General features: G+C 38.5%; 1 protein-coding gene across 2 annotated transcripts in view; it reads left to right on the top strand.

Annotated features, from left to right (window-relative positions):
* The first annotated feature begins 248 nt into the window (after positions 1-248).
* Positions 249-20,246, top strand: part of LOC120629702 (calmodulin) — a 34,285-nt gene continuing 14,287 nt past the window's right edge. Inside the window, exons 1-2 of one of the 2 annotated variants that reach the window (XM_039898689.1) lie at positions 249-443; positions 8,361-8,535. In XM_039898689.1, coding sequence (XP_039754623.1) covers positions 441-443; positions 8,361-8,535 — 178 coding nt within the window. In that variant the 5' untranslated portion in view covers positions 249-440. Of the gene's footprint in view, positions 444-7,133; positions 7,233-8,360; positions 8,536-20,246 lie in introns of those variants that run through there. The other variant, XM_039898688.1, reaches the window with a different exon arrangement.

Genomic DNA, 20,246 nt, shown 5'->3' with positions numbered 1-20,246 from the left:
CGCGCTGGGCCCCGTCACCCGTGCGCCCCGCGGGCCGCAGTGACGCATTGCAGGTGCGCGGTGGCCAATCGGCGCGCGCTGCCAGCCGCTCTACGCCGCCGCACCCGCCCGATATAAAAACGACTATCCTTTGCAGATCCAATCTAATCCCGTGCCGTGCGTCCCGAGAAATGGACTTGGATGTTCGAAACGTGCATTGAATCGAGACCGAGACGCGACCGAGTGAGAATCGAGTCGGTCATGATAGTGCGGCGATTCGATTAAACGATTCCGAACGATTCGCGCGGCGCACGGAGCGAATCGCGGACTCTAGTTTTCCGGCGCGGCCGCTCGCGCGAGTGAGGGCGGCAGTATCGTTTCAACCGTCGGTCCGTGAGGTCGCTTTTGCGGCGTAGTCTGTGATTTTTAGTGTAGCTCCAGATAATCCAAGTTAATCTACAATGGTGAGTGTTTTTTCGTCGAAATAAAGCCACCAGTGCATTCGTGGGATCGTTTCGAGCCGTATGCTGGTTATATTTTTGGGTTATGGTGCATCGGTGTTTATAGTGATGACGGCCTCCATTATTATTGTGATGGCCGTTTTTTTACCGCATTGCGGGTCGTCATCGTCGGCTAAGTCGTGGAGTTTTAAAGTGAGCGGCTTCAGAGGCTCCGGGATGCCGTTGGTCGCGCAGAGAGGCTCGTTTCGGGAGCAGCGGCTGCGGGTTGTCCAGAAACATCCGTCGCCATAGCTTCCTAGGTGTACCCGTTGCTGTGACGCAGCCGCCAGCGGTGCACCGGCCTTGTTCTGCGGGCTAGGGGTCGTGTTTGGGGCTCCGCTGGGCCAGGCAGGCTGGCCGAGCTCTGCTGATCGATCGGCCGGCCGCACCTGTCAAACGCCCGTTGACTCATCGCATAGCGAACTTGTATTCTTTTATACGCAATTCACCTAACGGGTTTTGTTAGCTTTCTTCGCCTAGATACGAAAAGGAAAATTCATGTCGGGTGCTAGGTCGTTTAGAATGTCTGTCGTGAAAAGCCGGCATCGTTCCGGCATTCCGAGCCGGTACTTGTAGTATTTATATACCTATCATCTTCTATGAGCTTTCCAATAGAGAAACACAAAATATATCCAAAAAATAGTTTACATACATAAACAATGGTAAGTGCTTACATGAGTTCATCTTTCTATTCCTAGAATTATTATAAGTTGAATCAGATGTCCAATCATCTGATTTAACTTATAATAATTCTAATTGGATAACGAAAATTTATCACTGTGGGTGGAAAAAGCACTGCATGTAACCAGTAATAAATGGTTTAAATTGTATTGTCTTATCTCAGATTTTACAATAGTAAACATTTACTTGTTATTGAGCCAACATTTTCTGCTTATGTGTCAGATGTAACAATTTTTATTGGCTTGCTGTAGACAAAATCTATAGAAATAGATTATATGTGCCTTGATAAAATTTCTTCTCACTAAATCTTGATATGTTGCATTACATAAAACTTAATTTAAATGTGTTCTAGACAATGGAACTACAAATGTTTCAGAAAGAAGCTTCTAATGTCAAAAATCTAGCATGAAATGAAACTTTTATTTAATTAACTTAATCATGTTTTTTTTTTCTATTTCACCTGCATTGAGTTTTTATTAGATTTTAGAAGAATAATAATGCTACATCATAGCAAAGTTAGTATGTTAAAGGTCAAAAACTTTTCCATTTTAAATATACTACTTTTTCCTTGATTACTATATAAGTTTTTTATTGGAATACCATTATTATGTTACAAAATGGTGCTAGTGTTGATAAGACAGTCTGTCCTTGCTGATTTGCAGGGTCATTAGGTGTTACTATGAAATTTTTAGATTGTAAACCAATACATAGTTGTGAAAAAGGCACTAAACAAATCTTGAGTACTGCTTAAAATATAATTATTTATTTACATGTTTATCCAGTTTACATATTTCAATTTTTGAATTATTATATTCATCTTAATGATATACTGTTTGCTGTCTTTTGTTTGGTAGCCTAGGCTACTTACCAACGTACCAGCAAAGTTGTGCCACCAATTGATTTAGTATTTTTTATATTGAGTTTAATATAACTACCTCTAACAGTTCAGTTGGCTACCATCTTAAACTGAATAATCAAGGACTAGCTTGTGATGCAGTCTAAGATGATATTGTAGAGCAAAGTCAAAAATATCTTTATTCAAGTAGGCCCATAGGTGGCACTTTGGGCTTGAACCCACCACCCAATGCACTGCTCCATTTACTGTATCACATCACTGTAATATGAATTAGTATTTGAAGAATAATATTATATGATTTGATAATCTCCTTGCTTCTCAGTTGAATCTGCTTTTTGAATGGTTTTAAGATCATTGCAGACGGTATGAGATTTTCAGGCCTAAATAGACCTTTGATTACAATATAGACCTGCTGCAAATTGTAGCTATATTTGTAAAAAGTTTTTAATTATATTAGACTATTTTTGTAACAATATTTATCATTAATACTAATATAGAATAATACAATATTTTTTATATTTGATACAAAAGTATAAGGAAAATAACAAAATAAGGTCATTATGTAATTTCCTATTTATAGAGTTTAATTTATCCTTAAAACAAAATTATTATTTTACAGCCTTTGTCAATTCATATTATTACTTTGTCTTATCAACTTCATTTAGATTCTATCTTAATATTTTTGTAGGTAGGTACATTCAAATTCATAATTTAAACACATTTACTGTGCCAGTTACGCACATCACAAACACTATGGGTGAGAATGGTTAAGGATTGACAGGCTGGCTTACTGAATATGCGCTGATTAATAAAACAAGGAGATCATACATGTTTGTTACATGAAGTCATGTTCGCTAGCCTTGCTGCTGGCACAGTTTTAGAGTGTAATCATAATTTCAGTTACTGCTTAATAAAATTCTAAGAGAAACCTTTGCCTGTCTACTAACATGTTTTATTTACCAGTATAGTAGCTTAACTTATATTATGCCTGACCATGTTGGCCAAAAATTTACCAGGGTTTATTCACGATTCCTTCACACCCTAACTAAGCAAACAGATTTGACATTTGGATTGGATTTAGAGTTAGTTGAAAGGAGATGAAGAGTAACATAGGCTACTTTGTAACCCAGAAAAACAAACTGTCCTCACAGGATTTCAAAAAAAACCCATAATGAATGCCGAAGAAGAACACTGGCAACAGCTAGTTATGTAATATAACTAGTTATAATCTTATGGGAGGGGCTGGCTGCAGCTATTTCTTTTCCAGTCCGATGTACAGCCGAGTGATTGAAAATCTTTTTGAATGCTGCAAAGAAACTTTTATAGTTATATAAAAACAGTTATATTGTCAGGGTTGTATTTTCCTATACAAATTTCCATCCATTATCGTTTTTGATTTTAAAGGTTGTAGCTGATGTTAAGTAGGCTTATCATAGGGCTATCAAAATGCATAAAAGATTTTAAAATCTGCCCAGTAGTACCAGAGAATTGTTATTTATAAAAGCTTCAGCTTTATTAAAACATGATTATATATTATATGAATGAAATATATTATATATTTTCAACAGGGATATTTATAGTCAGACACATGGAATGGGTCTGTCAAAATGAAGTTGGAATGTCAAATACAGAGGTTTTGCTAAGTGTGATTGTAATATGCTAGTTAGGTACATTTCTGAAATTTCCCCACATCATAAACCCATTGGAACAGCTCAACAACAAACACTTGATAATGAGTCAATCAAAGGATTTGATACTTGTAAAGTGCTTGTTCAGGCCTACATGCACAGATTGCTGCAACCACTTGTGCCTATCAGCAGTTGTTGAACAGCCTGTTAAGGAATAACCTCGCATTCTATAGATAAGTGCTCGAAGTCGCAACTTCAATACCTTTCTTGTTGCAACCAGTTACATCATCATAATTATTAGCCTATTGATGGCCTACAGCAGCACAGGCCTCCTCTCTCATAGGATATAGTTTCTTAGAGCATAAACCTACTTAGCTGATTGTATATAAGAATTGACGAGTTTAAAATATTATCACATATTTGAGGCACATAGCTCGACAAATGGGAATCGAACCAATTTCAACCAATTTACCAAAGCGACAGTTACATGGTTCAGTCAATGGTTTAATTATATCATAGGAATTATAGAATGACTTTAGGGCCTCCTTCCCTGTATCAATCCATCAAAACAATTTCTATGGATTGGATGGTGCTACAACCAGCCAACAACTTCTTTCTTTCTTTTTGTCATTTTTCTTCTGGTTGGTTTTTATTCCAAATCAAATGAGTCCTTGACTGCATTTCCACCAGGTGATGATGCAGTCTGAGATGGTAGCGGGCTAATATTAAACCCATACCACTAATCGGTATCAGCGCGACATTGTACCGAAACGCTAAATCTTTAGGCGGCACGATTTAGTTGGCAGGGTAACTAGGCACGGCCAAAGCCTCCCACCACTAAGAATCGAACCCGCGATCTGCCGTATAGAAGACCACAATGCGCTCACCACTGCGTCATCGTCGTCGTCAAAAGTAGAAAAACTTTTAAACCAGGAATGGTTGTTTTGCCATTTGTACAATTCAATTCATTGAAATGTTTACAAACTGGAAAGAAGTTTATTTGTAAACAGATTTATTACAATGTGAAATAGAATTTGGGTCACACGATATACCTATAACAATTAGCGGTGCCTGCGGCTTCGCTTGCATTTACTTACGGCCGTTCCTAGTTAGGTACCGGCAGACATGCCGCCAAGCGATGTAGTGACCGATACTGTTGAAACCGATTGTGGGAGGTTTGCGTAACAAGTTTTAATCCAGGTGAGATTGCAGTTAATGAAAAACTTGATGTAAAATAAAAAAAATATCAACAGAGGTCAAAAACCGACCAGAAAACTAATTACAAAAGCGAAATTGATAGTGTCCATTCGCTTAGATACGGTCGCTTTTGTGCCGTGCCGTCTTGGCCCGTGCTGCAGTTTGTCAAACGCGCCGTGGCGCTATCAAAGGACGCCGTACGTCTGCAGGAGAATTTGGAATTTTATAACGAAGTGCCGTAGTGAAAGGTTCTTTTTTTTACTTTGTCTGAAAATTATTTTACGTATTTGTTTGGTTAATTCATAACGGAATGACGTTTGATCCTTTATTATTAATAGGTACAGGACACACGAAACCCATCATACCATAAGAATAAAATAGAAAACATTTTATTAAACAAACGAGTAATCGGATAAAAAGCATAATTAACAAAAAAAATGTTATAAATGTAAAATGCCAAATTCTCCTGCCGGTGTACTATGAAATTGAAAAGACAGCTGGTCACACCATCAGGCAATCTATCAAACCAAGTGATGTCGGATTGATAGCAGGATATGATATAACCAAACCATGTAACTGCCTCGCTGCTCGTCAATTAATGACTTTGAATAATGAAAAAAACATCTAATGTCAACATACAATATTATTGTGTTTGGTGAATAAGGTTACCAGGCATACCTACGTGTGATTAGATTACACCTTTCGTAATGGGTTTAATATACTATTTATGGTTTCGCTTTACAGTTATTTTTCAATTGCGTGATAAGCGTTAACATTATCGCGCTGTGCTTAGCAGTAATGACTGAAGGCATTGTAATGCACATGATATCTACTTACCCATAGCTAACGGATGTCTTATACCTATCTATCGTCTACGAAAGGTACCGAAATCATTTGTGGGATTGAGTATACGTTTTTATAATATGATTTTGGACCTACCAATGCATAAGTTTAAAGAATACGTTAAAACATTACACGGGGTATTTATTTGGGTGCCGTCTCCTTCCGAAGGCAATCACTAGGGCTATCTCTACTTTGGACACCGCTGCTTAATGATTTGGTGCTCTTTCCAAATCATTTTCTTAGGTTTTTCAGCCGTGATAGTATTCTCCGGCCAGGCCTTCTTCAGCCTGCCACTGACTTGTATGATAAGCTGAAGAAGTTCATACATTTTGGTGTTCCGCATCAAATATTCTAATTTCTAATTACTGGGGGGTACTGTAAACCGTATAATAGAACGCAAAGCAGATGAAGCCGCCTATATCTGTTAGTTAAAATGAATGAACCGAATAAGCCTAGCTGACTCGAAATCTTGAAAGCCGTTCCAATTTAGATTCTTGTTTACGATTCGTTGTTGACATGATTTCATGACAACCTAGTAGTGACGTCACGGCGTGAATTTCGTCCTCTTTTTGTCTATAGGGAGGATGCTACAGACTAAATATTTGCTGGCAATTAATTATCACACTTTATGAGCAAAATTAACTCTCACTAGTGGATGGTTTGATACCAATCGACAGACTTACAAATATATTTTAAATTATTAAAGCATCAATAATTGATAAGCTGATTAAACTCCTAAATTTTAAATATTCCGCCTTATATTACTATAATTCGTGAGAACCGTAAAGAGTCATACGTCTTACAAGCATCCTCAGGGGACGACTGTTCAAATCGTTTCGATTCTCCCGGTTGCACATTTCTAAATGTCTTCCCGGTTTTGTTTGTACGAGTAGGTATCGAGATATTCCTCCATTACTGTTACCTTTAAACTTATTCTTGCTAAATATATTTGCTAAATATATTCCACTAGTAGGTGATATCGAGTTCGTCATATCATGGGTTACTGAAACTGGTCACCTTGCGAATTCAGCTAAGTTTTACAACGTCCGCATTTACAGCGTTTTTTCACTTATACCGTAAGAAGCGTTGGTGTCCCTTAAATAAAAAGTAGCCTACATTACACTACGTCCTTTCAACTAATTCTATGCTAGAAATTAAGTTGATCGGTTGCTAAGTTTAGGCGTGAAGGATGGACAAGCAAACAAACACACTTTCGCATTTATAATATTAGTAAGGACTAGCTTACCAGTGAGATATTTGTATTGATTACGCGTGTCGCATAATAAAAGATATGGTGTACGTATCTAAGTATTGATAATATTTACTGCGAGCGCTGCAGTATTTGCTATCTAGAGTGGTCCGCAGTGTGACGTGGCGCGGCCTAGCCGTAATTACATTATAATCTCCGCCTATCTTATCACTTATCAGTTATCAGCCACATGTGTGAATCTCTTTCATTAATTGCCACGGCGCAGTCTTTAACTGTTCTATTTGATAGTTAGTAAGTTAGTTCTTTAGTTAGGTATCAAGAAAATGGTTGTCACAACGGTATGTTAATCATTGTTTTATTAATGACAAAAGTGAAAACTAAGCTAGGCTAATGATTAGCTAAACAAAAACAGTTTTTCTACCGCCAAGGTGGCCAATGTGAAAGGGTACACTTGTAGTGATATGTCTGCCAATTTTCTTGACTCATATATAGGAACAAGACGAGAAAATGGTGGACAAATATCTCGCATGTAAGCTCTACTAGCATGGGCCGAAGGCATATTTTTCCCCGCGGAATTTTATTCTCGCTCACAGTTTTATAAACTCTCAGAGGATTGCCGCACCTGTGGAAATAAATATTTAAGTAATACACGTGTGATGAGAACCCTCTGAGATCTAAGATGTCTCCTTCGCCGGCAAAGGCAGTTTCTACATGACTTGTTTTGTTGTCTGATCGTAAAGTCTTTATTATGATGCCTTGAAGAGATATAAGGCGCGTTGCCATTCGGTTAGGATTATAAGTGCTACACCAATTTCGATCGTACATATTCGTTTTAGTTTATCATTGTCGTTAAGTTTTTGGCGGACGAAAAATTTGTACAATTAATATGGAATCGTTAAAAACTGCCTTTGTCATGGGTTCTTCAGTGGTTTGCTTGCTTTGACTATTCTTATTTTTACAACTCCGAAATTCAAACATGCTGATGTCCCTTTCGCAGATACCTTAAGATTAGTTTGCACAATGTAGGTGTAAGCCGCTATACATCCCATGATTTTTTAATATTTTTCGGGACATATTTCTCACAGAGAATATTGTTTTGCCCTTGGGGAATGGGAAACGTGTAATAATATGTACTTCAGATGCCATTATAATCAAATGAGTCACCCTTAGATCTTAATATAGCGGCGATGCGACAGCGAAACTCCTTATCACTCGAAAATATGAAGATTATTGATATGAAGCGATTACAATGCGCACGATCTGTAGGTAGGTGCATAAAATACATTTCCAAAAAACGAGTCCCTATTATTGAAGGTAGTTATTATACAACTGCATATTCAAAGTATAAGAAGAACCTTGCCCCCGCTCCTGTATGTCAAAGGAGTTATCGTGCTGTAAATTAAACTAGTAACTTGGGAGAAATCAGTATAAAAAGATAGCGTTAACAAAATATCGTTGCGTTCCAGGCGGATCAACTAACAGAGGAACAGATCGCGGAGTTCAAAGAGGCATTCTCACTGTTCGACAAAGACGGCGATGGCACCATCACCACCAAAGAGCTGGGCACCGTCATGCGCTCGCTAGGACAGAACCCCACAGAAGCCGAACTTCAAGACATGATCAACGAAGTGGACGCGGACGGTGAGTGCACACCTTACATTTTCCTTATCGACTTAACTGTCCCACGTGGACCAGATCTTCGGAAATTAATAATATGTGGCCCATTCGAATTAAATTTGATTAAAAGTAAACGAACATAAATTATAATAAGTGAATAGAAATAGGATATTTACTTTATCCACTCTAATTCCAGGTATAGACATCTAACTCTCTAAACTCATGTAGATTCTTGCGCTAAGTTCAATCTCGAATAGCTTTATCATTGAAGACGTAGCCACCATTTTTAATCCGAGCTGCTAGCTTTAATACAAGGTATACTTATATCTCAAGTTTCTAAACTTCACTATGAAGATTCTCACGTGCAGTTGAATCTCGAATAGTGATTATCATTGACGATGAGGCCTGACGTTCAATTTTAAATTTGAGCTGTGCGCGAACTTGTAAAACGTTCCAGCTTAGTATTGTGCTACACATTTGATTGAAACTATAATGGCGGTAGCGTGTTCAAAGTGCCGGTGCTGCCATCTCTGGAAAAGCCCACTGATACCGATTACACGTGTTTCTATTGGTAGCCACACAATCCACGTTCACACAATTGAGAAAATTAATGTAGCGTGTAGGTAAAGTATTATCGGTAATCGAGCTGTTATCGCACAGAATATTTATTGTACCTACGGGCTACACGATAACCGATCAATGTGCTGTAATATCCCTACTAATATTATAAATACCGAACCGGTGGTAGAATCACTACAAACAGACAGCCTTGACGTTTCAAAAGTGCTTATATTAGGCCTACTTGAAATAAATGAATTTTGATTTTTTTTTGAAATAACTAGTTAACCGATCCTCATGAAACTTTGTACACATATTCTTGGAAGAGTTGGAAGTAATCGGATGATGATATCGTTCCGGATTCTTTTAAAGAAGTTCTCTTCGACTTGTCGGAATCTAATCTGTTGATAAAACAACTAAAAATATCTCTAATTTCCTGCATCCCTACTATACTATCCCATACAAGAAATTGAAAAGCGAGCACAGGTGACGTGACTACGTGGGCGTGCTGATGGATTCGGTACAATATCGTAGGCTGCAGTTTACATCGTATTTTATCTCCACTGTAAATATTTTTCATACTACTACCCGAACTAGCCGGAGAGCTGGTGGCTATTTTCGCAATGACTCCTGCATTATCCACCCTCTGTATCAGATATTTTCTTCCAGGAACTGGAATTAAGCTTTTATACTTTTATTTTGTTCTTTAAAGCATAACATTATTGGAGATTTAAAATACATACAGTAAACGCGGACAAATCTAGTGTTTAAAAATAAGGTAATTTTCCGACAACCAAACCCCTTAAAACTATATAACGTGTATATCTACAATACTGAAACGTTGGTGACCATCAGACCAATTATTTAAAATTCGCAAATCCGCACCTTCGTAATAATATTGGCTGCTAGTCGGGATGTATTGCTTTTACGATTTATGGATATTAAGATAAACTAATGAAAATTAAGCTTAGTTTGCTATATTCCGCGAAAAGCAGGAGATTCTGTCCGGTTTAGTTTATAATTTCTTCAATATTTATACTCCACACCAAGCGGTTTCGCTCCGACATACACCGGAGCACCCTCAGTAGTTGTATACAATATTTAAGATGAACTGGTATTCTTGCCTAGAGAATAAGGGCAATCACTGTAACCCGGAGCATAGAAAATTTTTGTATAATTGCCTAATTATTCTTTAATACGGGGGTTTTAGTAAGGATATCCAATGCTTCAGTTTCCCGCCAGCTCTCGGCCTATTAGTGATATTGCCTGCACCAGTCGCTGAACAACGTAATAATTTATACATAATTTCGCTGCCAATATGTCATAACGTCTATTATTAGCAGCATGGCGCCCGTTATGTACGTATATGTATATATGTATATCGCATATATTGCATACTATCAACAGAGCATTTGCCAAATTATAAATTGTGACGCGATAACCCGCAGTCTAGGGTTATTAGTGTTTGCAAATTGCATTAATTATTATCGACAAGGATTCCATTGCTACAACAACTGATCCAATTTGTTTTGTTTTTTTATTCCACTACAAGTTAGCCCTTGACTGCTATCTCACATGTTGGTAACTGATGATGCAGTTTAAGATGGTAACGAGCTATCCTATAAGGGGTATGGCAGTTTTATTGAACCAATACCCTAATCGGTTTCTAAGCGACGTCGTACTGGGACGCTAAGTCGGTTTGCGGGAACGTCTTTGTCGGTAGGGTGGTAACTAGCCACGGCCGAAGCCTCCCACCCAACCAGACCAGAGTAAATGGGAAAATTATAAATTCCTAATTTGCCATTGCTGGGGTTCGAATCTCCCTCTTAAAACAATAGCGCCGCTGCGCCTATGAGGTCGGCAATAATTTAAAATTTCAATATTTAAATTATTGAGCAGAAATAATTCGCTAAAGTTTGTCAGTGGAATTTGTCTAATGGTTAGAGAAATGCTTCTAATATAAACTAAAAAGACGTTTTGGACGATCGGGAATTTACAAATTTTCCTGCTTGACGAGTAATGACGGCAAACGGGATCTTGCTTTACAACCAGTTATCATAGAAAGCAAAATATTTTCAAGACAATTAATTTGTGTAATTAAAGTAGATCCAGACAGTTGACACCACACCTCTTCCCGCGGGTGTCGTACGACGCGACTAAGGGAATGTAACGAAGACCGGGCAGCAGCGAACTCCGTGTTACTGCTGCCATCTACTTTAGTTCATAGCGTAATGTAATCTTATCAATCGCATCTTTTGTTAGGTACTACCGTTTAGTTGTTCCTAAGATTCGACCTTATCGCTTAGTTGGAGGCGTAAAGGTGAATACTCAAAGCCAAAGCGCTACAATAGTGATATTTTTGCCTCGGTTGCTCTTTGTGAGATCTTGTCGCTATCGCAGAGAACAAAACGCAAGGTAAATGTTGATCTCTGAATATATTAAACAAACACTACGTTCTAAACCTATGCTTATCTAGAGACGTCACGCGTCATGATTTAGCATATTATGAATAATTACTTTTTTTGTCTGATCTGGGAACCAATGCCACCAGTGAAGCCGTACCGACGACTTATTTGACGGCATAGCAGTAAGCACACCATATTCACTCAAATTAAGAAGTCCATAAATTGGGATGGGAAGTTCTACCGCCATGCTTGCTTGCTTGTGCTTTTGCTTGTTTGCACTGAAGTGCGTGGTTGCCGGTGTCATTACAGGCGCATGAGGCTTACAACCTACGCCACGGGTTGATTTACACATGGTGGCTTTAGACGTGTTCCTTGCGTGCGAAGGGTTGTTCTGTTTACTAGCGATGGTTTTCCACCTATCATTATTTCGGCCATAAATTATAACTATTTTTTTATTCCACTGCCGGAATTTTATATTTAAAAATGAAGCATAAAAATGTCGTGACATTAAAAAAAATTAACCAGCAAGCTAAACGCATCTGTCGTTAGATTACTACGACGTTAATGATGATGGACAGGTATCAGCATGCATGTGACCGCCAAGGTTAATGAGTGTCGAGTTACCCGCAACGCGATGTGCGCGACGCCATGTGGCATCAATTGTTATGGCGAGTGACGATCTCACGCCGCCGTAAACACGCCCCGCGTACAACAATAAACAATGGCTTCGGCACATCTGCGCGGTCCCGGAACCCGATTGTGTACGCAAATTATTAAGCTAAGAGCAGCTCACGGCTACTTCAGTAAAACTGGTTCCTTGTATCCAAATTCATTTATTCATAGTAAGTAGGCTTTTGAAACAAAGTTACTGAATACTTATATTATACTTGATACCGGTACTTCGTTGTTGGTAGAATAGTAAATCACGGCCAAAGGTTGCTACAGCGGGCCACAAATAATGGAAAATTATAAATAACAAAATAAAAAAACAATCTGCTTCTTTTGACGATATTACTCCATATCTCAGTCGAATTGGATCTGATTACAATTACACTCAGAAGAATAGAAGAACTCGCTCGAAGTCGACCTCACTCGTACATCGTAATAACCCAACAAGCGTTCAGGCACATTAGCTGGAGTTTAATTTGAACAGAAATATAAGTTCATTTCTAATTTCGTTATCAACAAGTAAAACCCACGTTCACGATATTCACATTGTTAACGCGAGTTTTTTAACACTATATCGCTAAAACGTGTTGCTAAAACGTTATAAATTGGCTATCGCCGGGGTACACGTCATCTAAATAGCTTTTATGTACATCTGACTGGTCTAAAGGGGGCGGTGGGTGGATGTCTTTAAGAGTACGCTAGCCGTTAGCTTTCTATTGGTATATGATCGTGGCTTCGAAATTAGAGCAGTTTTTTTTTTGCCGAACCGCAAATCGCTTCTATGCAAAAAAATAAAATGAAGTACCTATAACAATTCATCGACTTATTGTTTCAACAATCCTAAGTAATAAAACCGCGACGAATCTGAATTTACGTACCTACGCCTAATGCAAAAACAATTTAAATCAATGTATATATAACTAACGGTCGCTTAGCAAATTTAATTTTACTTTTTATAGGTATCTGCGATTGAATGAGATAAATTAATATGTAGGTTTTAATATTGATAGTAATAATATTATACAATACTTTGGAAAAATCTGCGAATAGCGCAGCCTTAAATTCTAGGGGCATTGTAGCTCTGAATTAATCAAATAATAGTACAGAAATAGGTGGTATCGATGTTACGATTACGAACAAGTATTCGTGGACTTATGATGCCGCACTGGCGGCACCAGACTGTGTAATGAGGGTATTTCCACCAAAACCAGCGACGGGCGCCAAGCAGGCGACAATCAGTCTAATCAGAAAACTTAGTGAGCTAATATAGGTGCGGTTTTCTGCATTACACAGGGGGCGCTATGGATTTGTTTAACGTTGTGTATTGTTTAATTAATTTTGTTTAATAGCCAAATTAACATATATGTTACCTCCGATTATCTTAATTAGACCTCAACATGTTCAGTGTGGCAGATGTGGTGACAGCAGATTAGAGTTCGGTTGCCACCACCCCTTCTCTTACCGCGAGTGTCGTGCGAGACGACCAAGGGAATATAACGGAAAATGGGCAGTAGCGTAGTCTGTGCTACAACTACCCATCTACTGCTATCACCATACCGCGTGCCCAGCGTGGTGATTACGGATAAACCCTCCAGTTAGTCAATCTATTTAGTCCAGCAGTGGACTGTTAAAGCTGTTATTTTTATGAAGATGATGATGATGAATAAATAACCTGTATAGCTGTTTAAGTGCACTAACTTCCATAATCAGTATTCTGTCGGTATTAGTTGTATACGTAACGGTCCATTGTGGAACCGCAAGGTAAAGCGAGCGTCACATTCGATGCGTCTAAAATTACGCGATACGTTATACGCGTACGCGAGTGATTTGCAATGCAAGGAATGATTCGTTAACTTAAAGATCCACTCTAGTACGAAGGTGTAAGTTGCAAAGTAGCAGTGCATCTTTTTTTTTACATACAAGTTAGCTTCATACACCGTGGTAGCTCTTGTTTTCTTACACGTTTTTGTTATTTATTCCACTACAAGTTAGGTGATGACTGCAATCTCACCTGGTGGCAAGTGATCAGGCAGTCGAAGCCATCGAAGATGATAGCGGGCTAACCTGTTATGGAGAAAAGTCAAAGTCAAAAATATCTTTATCCAAATAGGACCAAAAATGCGTACATTAGAATTAGTGAGATGATGGCGATAACCATATTCGTAAACTTAAAACTCCAATCGCGTCCTGGTCTCAGAGTATGACAGTCGTCAGGAATCAAAAAAGTGCGTATAAAAGTCGTGAAACCGCTTATCCTTGAAAATGTCACTAGTTCCAAAAAATGTTTACCCAACTGTCACAAAATTAGTAGGGGAGCATAAATAATAAGCATTTAATCAAAAAGAAGTTACGAGTTATTGACGTAATGTGCTTACCCACTGCGTTTAGCCTGGCCGATCTTTATAATCATTAGTGCACCACAATAGGTACTGTGTCACATCCGTCGGTGCGGGCGCAAATTAATTTGCCGTCAACAACTAGCAGGAAAGCGTTCCCGATAAACCGCCCGGCAATTTTCCTGTGCCGGCTTATCACGCCGCGATAGCCGCGCGGTCAAATGGATTATTCCATGGCAACAAGATTACCCATGGACCGATTCTTGACAATTTTTTTATCATCTCACAGGACGTCAGGAAATTGATCTTTTGTAAGGTTCGTTAAGATTATTTCGTCGTTGTATTTCGCCTGTCCATATGAATTTTCACCAACCCTCAACATTGCCAATATTCTCAACGAGAGAGGTTTATACCCGAAATTCAATTGGTTGCAGCCGGATAAAAGGATTCCACGGATCTGTAAAATTGCGACCCGAGTCGACGAAAACTAACTAGACCAAATAGAACTCAATTAGATATTTCCTTTGGCCAACAATTTTGTCCACTCACATCTTCTAATTTTAACTAATCCTTAAACGGTTCCTTTTGTTTTGGACACATCCCGTCAATGTTTTCAATATTATTTACTACCAAAATAAAATAATTAAACATTCGATGCGTAAGAGAAGCCAACCCTATAGAGAGCACGACTGAAACGGCGCGAAGGCGAGTCAATCATTGCTTCCTGCCCTTAGTGATAAGACAATTCAAAATATACCTACCTAATAATAGGTATATTATATCATCACCGAGCCACCTTGATACGATATCAACATAGCGCAGTTCTTTACCACGTTTGTTGTATTGTCATAAGGCCTAGAACAAGAACATGGTATGTACACTAGTTGTTGTCCGTTTATTACGGATAGAAGCAGCGTTACTTTTCGGAATTCCATGCTGTGTAATGCAGGAGAATCTGTATGATGTAATTTATAATTTTTTCAATCCTTATACTCCACACTGATAGGTAAGTCACTTATTTTTGTTACTTAACAATTATTCATTGTAAAGTCAACATCTCCTGAGGATGCTCCGGTTTCGGGTTGGGTTATACCCAACCCGAAAGATTGAAGAAATTATAAATTACACCATACAGATTCTCCTGCTTTTCGGGGAGTATAGCGAATTAAGTTTAATTTTCATAAAGAATCGTTTTGTGTCCCTGGTATAAAAATTAGTATATATGTTACTCTCCGTCCTTTCTTCAACTAAGTCTATCCCAAAAATACAGTTAATTGGTTGCTTCGCTAGGACGTGAAGGAAGGTCAAGTCAACAAACACGTTTGCATTTGTAATATTAGTAAAGGGTTAAGATAATTAATTATACGTTAGGGTGCTTTTCAATATGGCCGGTAGCTCTGACGGTCAGGGCAATTTCGATGTTTGTGGTCAGCTGGCCTACGATGGACTTTTCGATTTAGTCGAATTGTTCTGCGCCGCAAATAGACCGCGAGCGGCGCAGTGGCCCCGCTCCGACAAGTGAACGACTCTTTATCGCGGCGTCACCGTTAAGCCGGAAACGTTCTTTATTGGTGCCCTCAGATGGAGCGCCTTCCGAGGAAAATCTCGGAAATTTCCCCGTCCAACACTTGGGCTAAAAACTTAGATTTTTTTTCTGTCATATGCTTGTAACAACACTGACAACCACGTCCTTTAGATCAGAACACAGCATCGCAACAATTCTGTCTAGCGGCAGAAATAAGTGTAGAACTCCGTTAAAAGCACGTTTGTACTGTGGATTCATATTGTTATTCAAGTTGCACTAATGGACAGGTACTCTTACGTCAGGTTATGCCGTCAGTCGTGTCAGTTTTTCCGAAAAGCCTGATAATCAGAAATTTTAGACTCGTCTCATAAAATTCCAAGAGACATGTAAACAATCGGCTCAGTTTAATCGCCCGAGTTAAAACCGCTATTTATAGCGCTTATTAGCTAGTGACGTAACACTGGAATAGAAACATTCAGTATGTCATTTGTTTTATGGTAGTATGCCCGTTAGCGTCTCTTACAACGCGACTCCTTCAACATAATGAGTACTTTAGTTTGTTTTGGTTATCACTCTTAACATTATTATTATACCATAATATGATTTTAACACTAGCCACTAATAAAGTTTTCATTTAAATTCATTATATTGAGTTATCAAAAAGTGTCCTTTTGAATGTAATAGGCAATTAAAAACTAAATGACCATCGGCTGGAATAGAACCACTTAAGGCAACATATTATTAATGCACTCTTGGCTACTCTACCAGGAATACAGCAATACCAAAGAAACTGCTAACACTTACAGTGTATTTGTTTGTTTATCGCATACAGTATAAAGGGAATAACCCAGAGAACTATTCCGGTGAAAGCAATAACTTTTTAGGTGCCATAAAATATGTTATTCGGCGGGTTTTATGCGCAATTAACCGGACCACTGCACTTCCTGGCCGCTCGAGTGTTGTTGCGCCCATGTCGCGACTGCCCCTGCAGTCTGTAGCGGCCCAGTAATATTTCAGCATCTGCCTCGTGCAACTTCGCCGAAATCATGTTTAGAAAAGGACGCTATAAAAACAAACTTTACAGCTTTGTCTATGTACCAAAAATTGAAAAAAAATTTAACTGAAAGTCCCTTTGTGAAGCGAGGGAACAATAGAAACGATTCCGTTTTCAGAACGGCTCAACAAACAGCTGATTTTATCGAGCATAGTTATGAATTATAATTGGGTTTGGTTCACACAGATATACTTCACAAAATTGGTGTGTTCTACAACTTGTAAAGCACTAAAGCTACAAGAGTTCCAAAAACTCCCCAGTCTGAACAGAAGCCCGATGCCCTGTCTAGAATAAGGGATCAACAGGGTAGTTTACACGGTGTCTTAAGTTATAAATATAGCTGTTATTTAAACAAGTTCTCGTCTCATCAATGAAATTTGTCCTAAGATCACTAACGTGTGCTTGCCTATTTTTTCTTCAGAATTGATGTAGCATAACGATCGTTCGTAAGATCATTTTTACATGGTTGATAAAACGAGTTCCCAACGAGTCACAATCAATCGTGTTACACTGTGACACGTTGGATTATAATGGTCACAGCTAAGGGACATTGTGTCTCGATGCGTAAAAAAATCCCAACGAATAGGCGCGCTGTGAGACATCTTGATATGGTCAAAAATATTATAAAATAACAAAGTATCGTAAATACGGCCATCGATGGCCGTAATAGACCGGCCGTACGCATAAAGTTGCCTTCGTAAAGTCGTAAAACATTCGCTTAAGGCTGGGGTCAATGAAACGCGCCGCTGCAAGTTGGCTACGGCAGGCGATGGCGCTAAGCCCACGCATCTCGCGACGCAGACGGATTTCAGAGCTTCCTTTGCGAATGCAAAGAGAAGTTCATGGTTCTTGGATAAAAATAAATATCGCGGCCGGTTGTCAAGGGAATTACATGTTTGTTTTTGCTCTCGGGCAACATACGAAAAAGCCGTGATGGACCAGTTGTTAAAGCGCGAGCTTTGTCTTTCGCGACTTCAAATCGCGATTACGTTATTTTTTTTTTACCAAACTAAAGTACGCGTTTTTGGCTTAATGTTTGCGCGCTTAAGATTTCTTTATAGATTTTTTCAATCAAGAAATTACTCGCGATTTTCCGACTGAACTTTTGCCAAATCCTTTTTATGGTTAGCTAAAAAAAACGTTTAAATTAACAAAGCAGCCTAGCTTAATCACAGTTATGTAGTATCAAAAGACGGATACAATTCTATATAATTAAAGTATAGTCAGTCGAAATCCAGTGGAAGAAGAGGCCTGTGTTCAGCATAAGTGCGTAAGAAGCTGATAATTATTACCCAATTCGATTTGGCAGGCATTCCTTATAATAAAACAGTAGCTACGAAGGATCAAAACGTGTGGTTACCCTAGAATATTGCCTTGTTGGTCTAATGGTTAGCATTTTTAACAACAAATCACGGGGTTCCAATCCCGGGTCGGCCCAGAATTTGTGAGCTATTGCGTATTTTCTGTAAAATAATTTTCTGTACCAGTCTGGAGTTTGGAAATTTGCGATTTCAACCCCTGTGTCGGTTATTATCACTTACTTGTGATAATAGTTATTAAAGCCCACCAACCCGCATTGAAGCAGCATGGTTGGTCTATGCTCTACAACCGTCTCTTCTCTGTGAGAGGAGGCCTGTACTCCGTAATGGGACGTTAAAAGGCTGCGGATGATGATGAAAATACTTAAACATACAACTCGTACGACATATTATGTGCCCCTATTAATTGAATTTATTAACCTCATTTCAAATGCATCCAAGTTCCTCTGACTTGTGACCCACAAAATCCGCTCGGGTACACGGATTATGAAATGTATTTCGGATTTTCCGAAGCTAGCGCAGGCTCGGGGCCGCGCAAAGCTCGCCGTCCAATTACCCCTGCCCCACATCGCGGTATTGATCGCGCGCCCCCGGACCCCCGACCCCGGCCCCGGCCACAGCTGACTACCGCCCGACGTGAGCGCTCGAATCTCTTCACTACACTAACAAGGGGAAGATCGATGATAGTTGATAACGTGCTTCCGATAAAAACGTTACCGAACGATTTTGGAATATTCACAGCTTAATTGTTTCTATTCAGTTCATAGACAAATCTGTTTTGTTTTTAATTTACTAGAGTCTAATACCTGAAATAAAACTTCATGCTAATATTATAAATGCAAAAGTGTACTCTATTTTTTGTTTGTTTGTCCTGTCTTATCTAGGCAACTAACCTACATGATTTAATGCAAAAGAGTTTTGAAAGGACGGAGCGTAACATTACTACTTTTGATCCTGGAAAAGAAACATATTCCTTAGGGTGGTGTCAACAGTAACATTCTTATTTTTACACCATTTTTCCTAACAATGTATCTAGTAGTGCTAAAGGTCTCTGTTACTCACTGAAGATAAGAATAACACTACTTAAATTAAGTCTGCGATTTGTAGATTTTTTACTAGATTTATGATTATCTTTTGGCGTTAATCAATAGTCGTAAATTTTTAGGGGATTTAAAAAAGACTAAGTAACAGAAAGTTTAGTAAAATTTATTGTGTATCATTGTGAAAAAAAAAAAAAAATGAAAAAATATTTATTATCAAAAACAACATTTACAGATTCCATGTTACCGATGGTACCCACACTAGGTATTCCTGTTTCGTGGGTGCCTATTTACAATTTAACCGCTTAAATTTATGTTGTCACTCGAATTACAGTCGATTAAACAATTCGTACAATACACTCTAATTATTGATAAAGTTGCATTTTGTATGATATTACGCTAGACACAAGAAAAGTTTTTCTGTTGAATCATAGGTTAAGGTAGCAAGCCAGGTAACAATTTTTGCTTTTGCCTGTTTTACGGAACAATGTTTAATGTCACAAATACTGGTAACTTTATTATAAATAAAGGAGTCTATAAATGGACTGAAACGTTTAGCAAAGCTCGACTTGATTCTTGGCAACAGGAGCTTAAAGACCCGACGTTTGAGTAGAGTTTTATAATCTTTAGTGGATGTTATTGACTGATGAACTCTAAGTATTATATTGTATATCAATCATATAGTTCCGCAAAGTAACGCCTGCTTCTATCCAAGAAAGTTAGGTCTTAAAGGAACAAGGAATAAAGGTCTTAAAGAAGGGGTGATTCATTATGTTAACAAATAATCTTAAGTAGAAATCAATAAAAAGAACTAATGATGAAACATGTT

Source organism: Pararge aegeria, chromosome 15 (genome assembly GCF_905163445.1).
Source record: "Pararge aegeria chromosome 15, ilParAegt1.1, whole genome shotgun sequence".
Lineage (NCBI taxonomy): Eukaryota > Metazoa > Arthropoda > Insecta > Lepidoptera > Nymphalidae > Pararge > Pararge aegeria.
The sequence above is the reverse complement of the archived record's forward strand: the minus strand, read 5'-3'. Positions and strand labels throughout refer to the sequence as shown.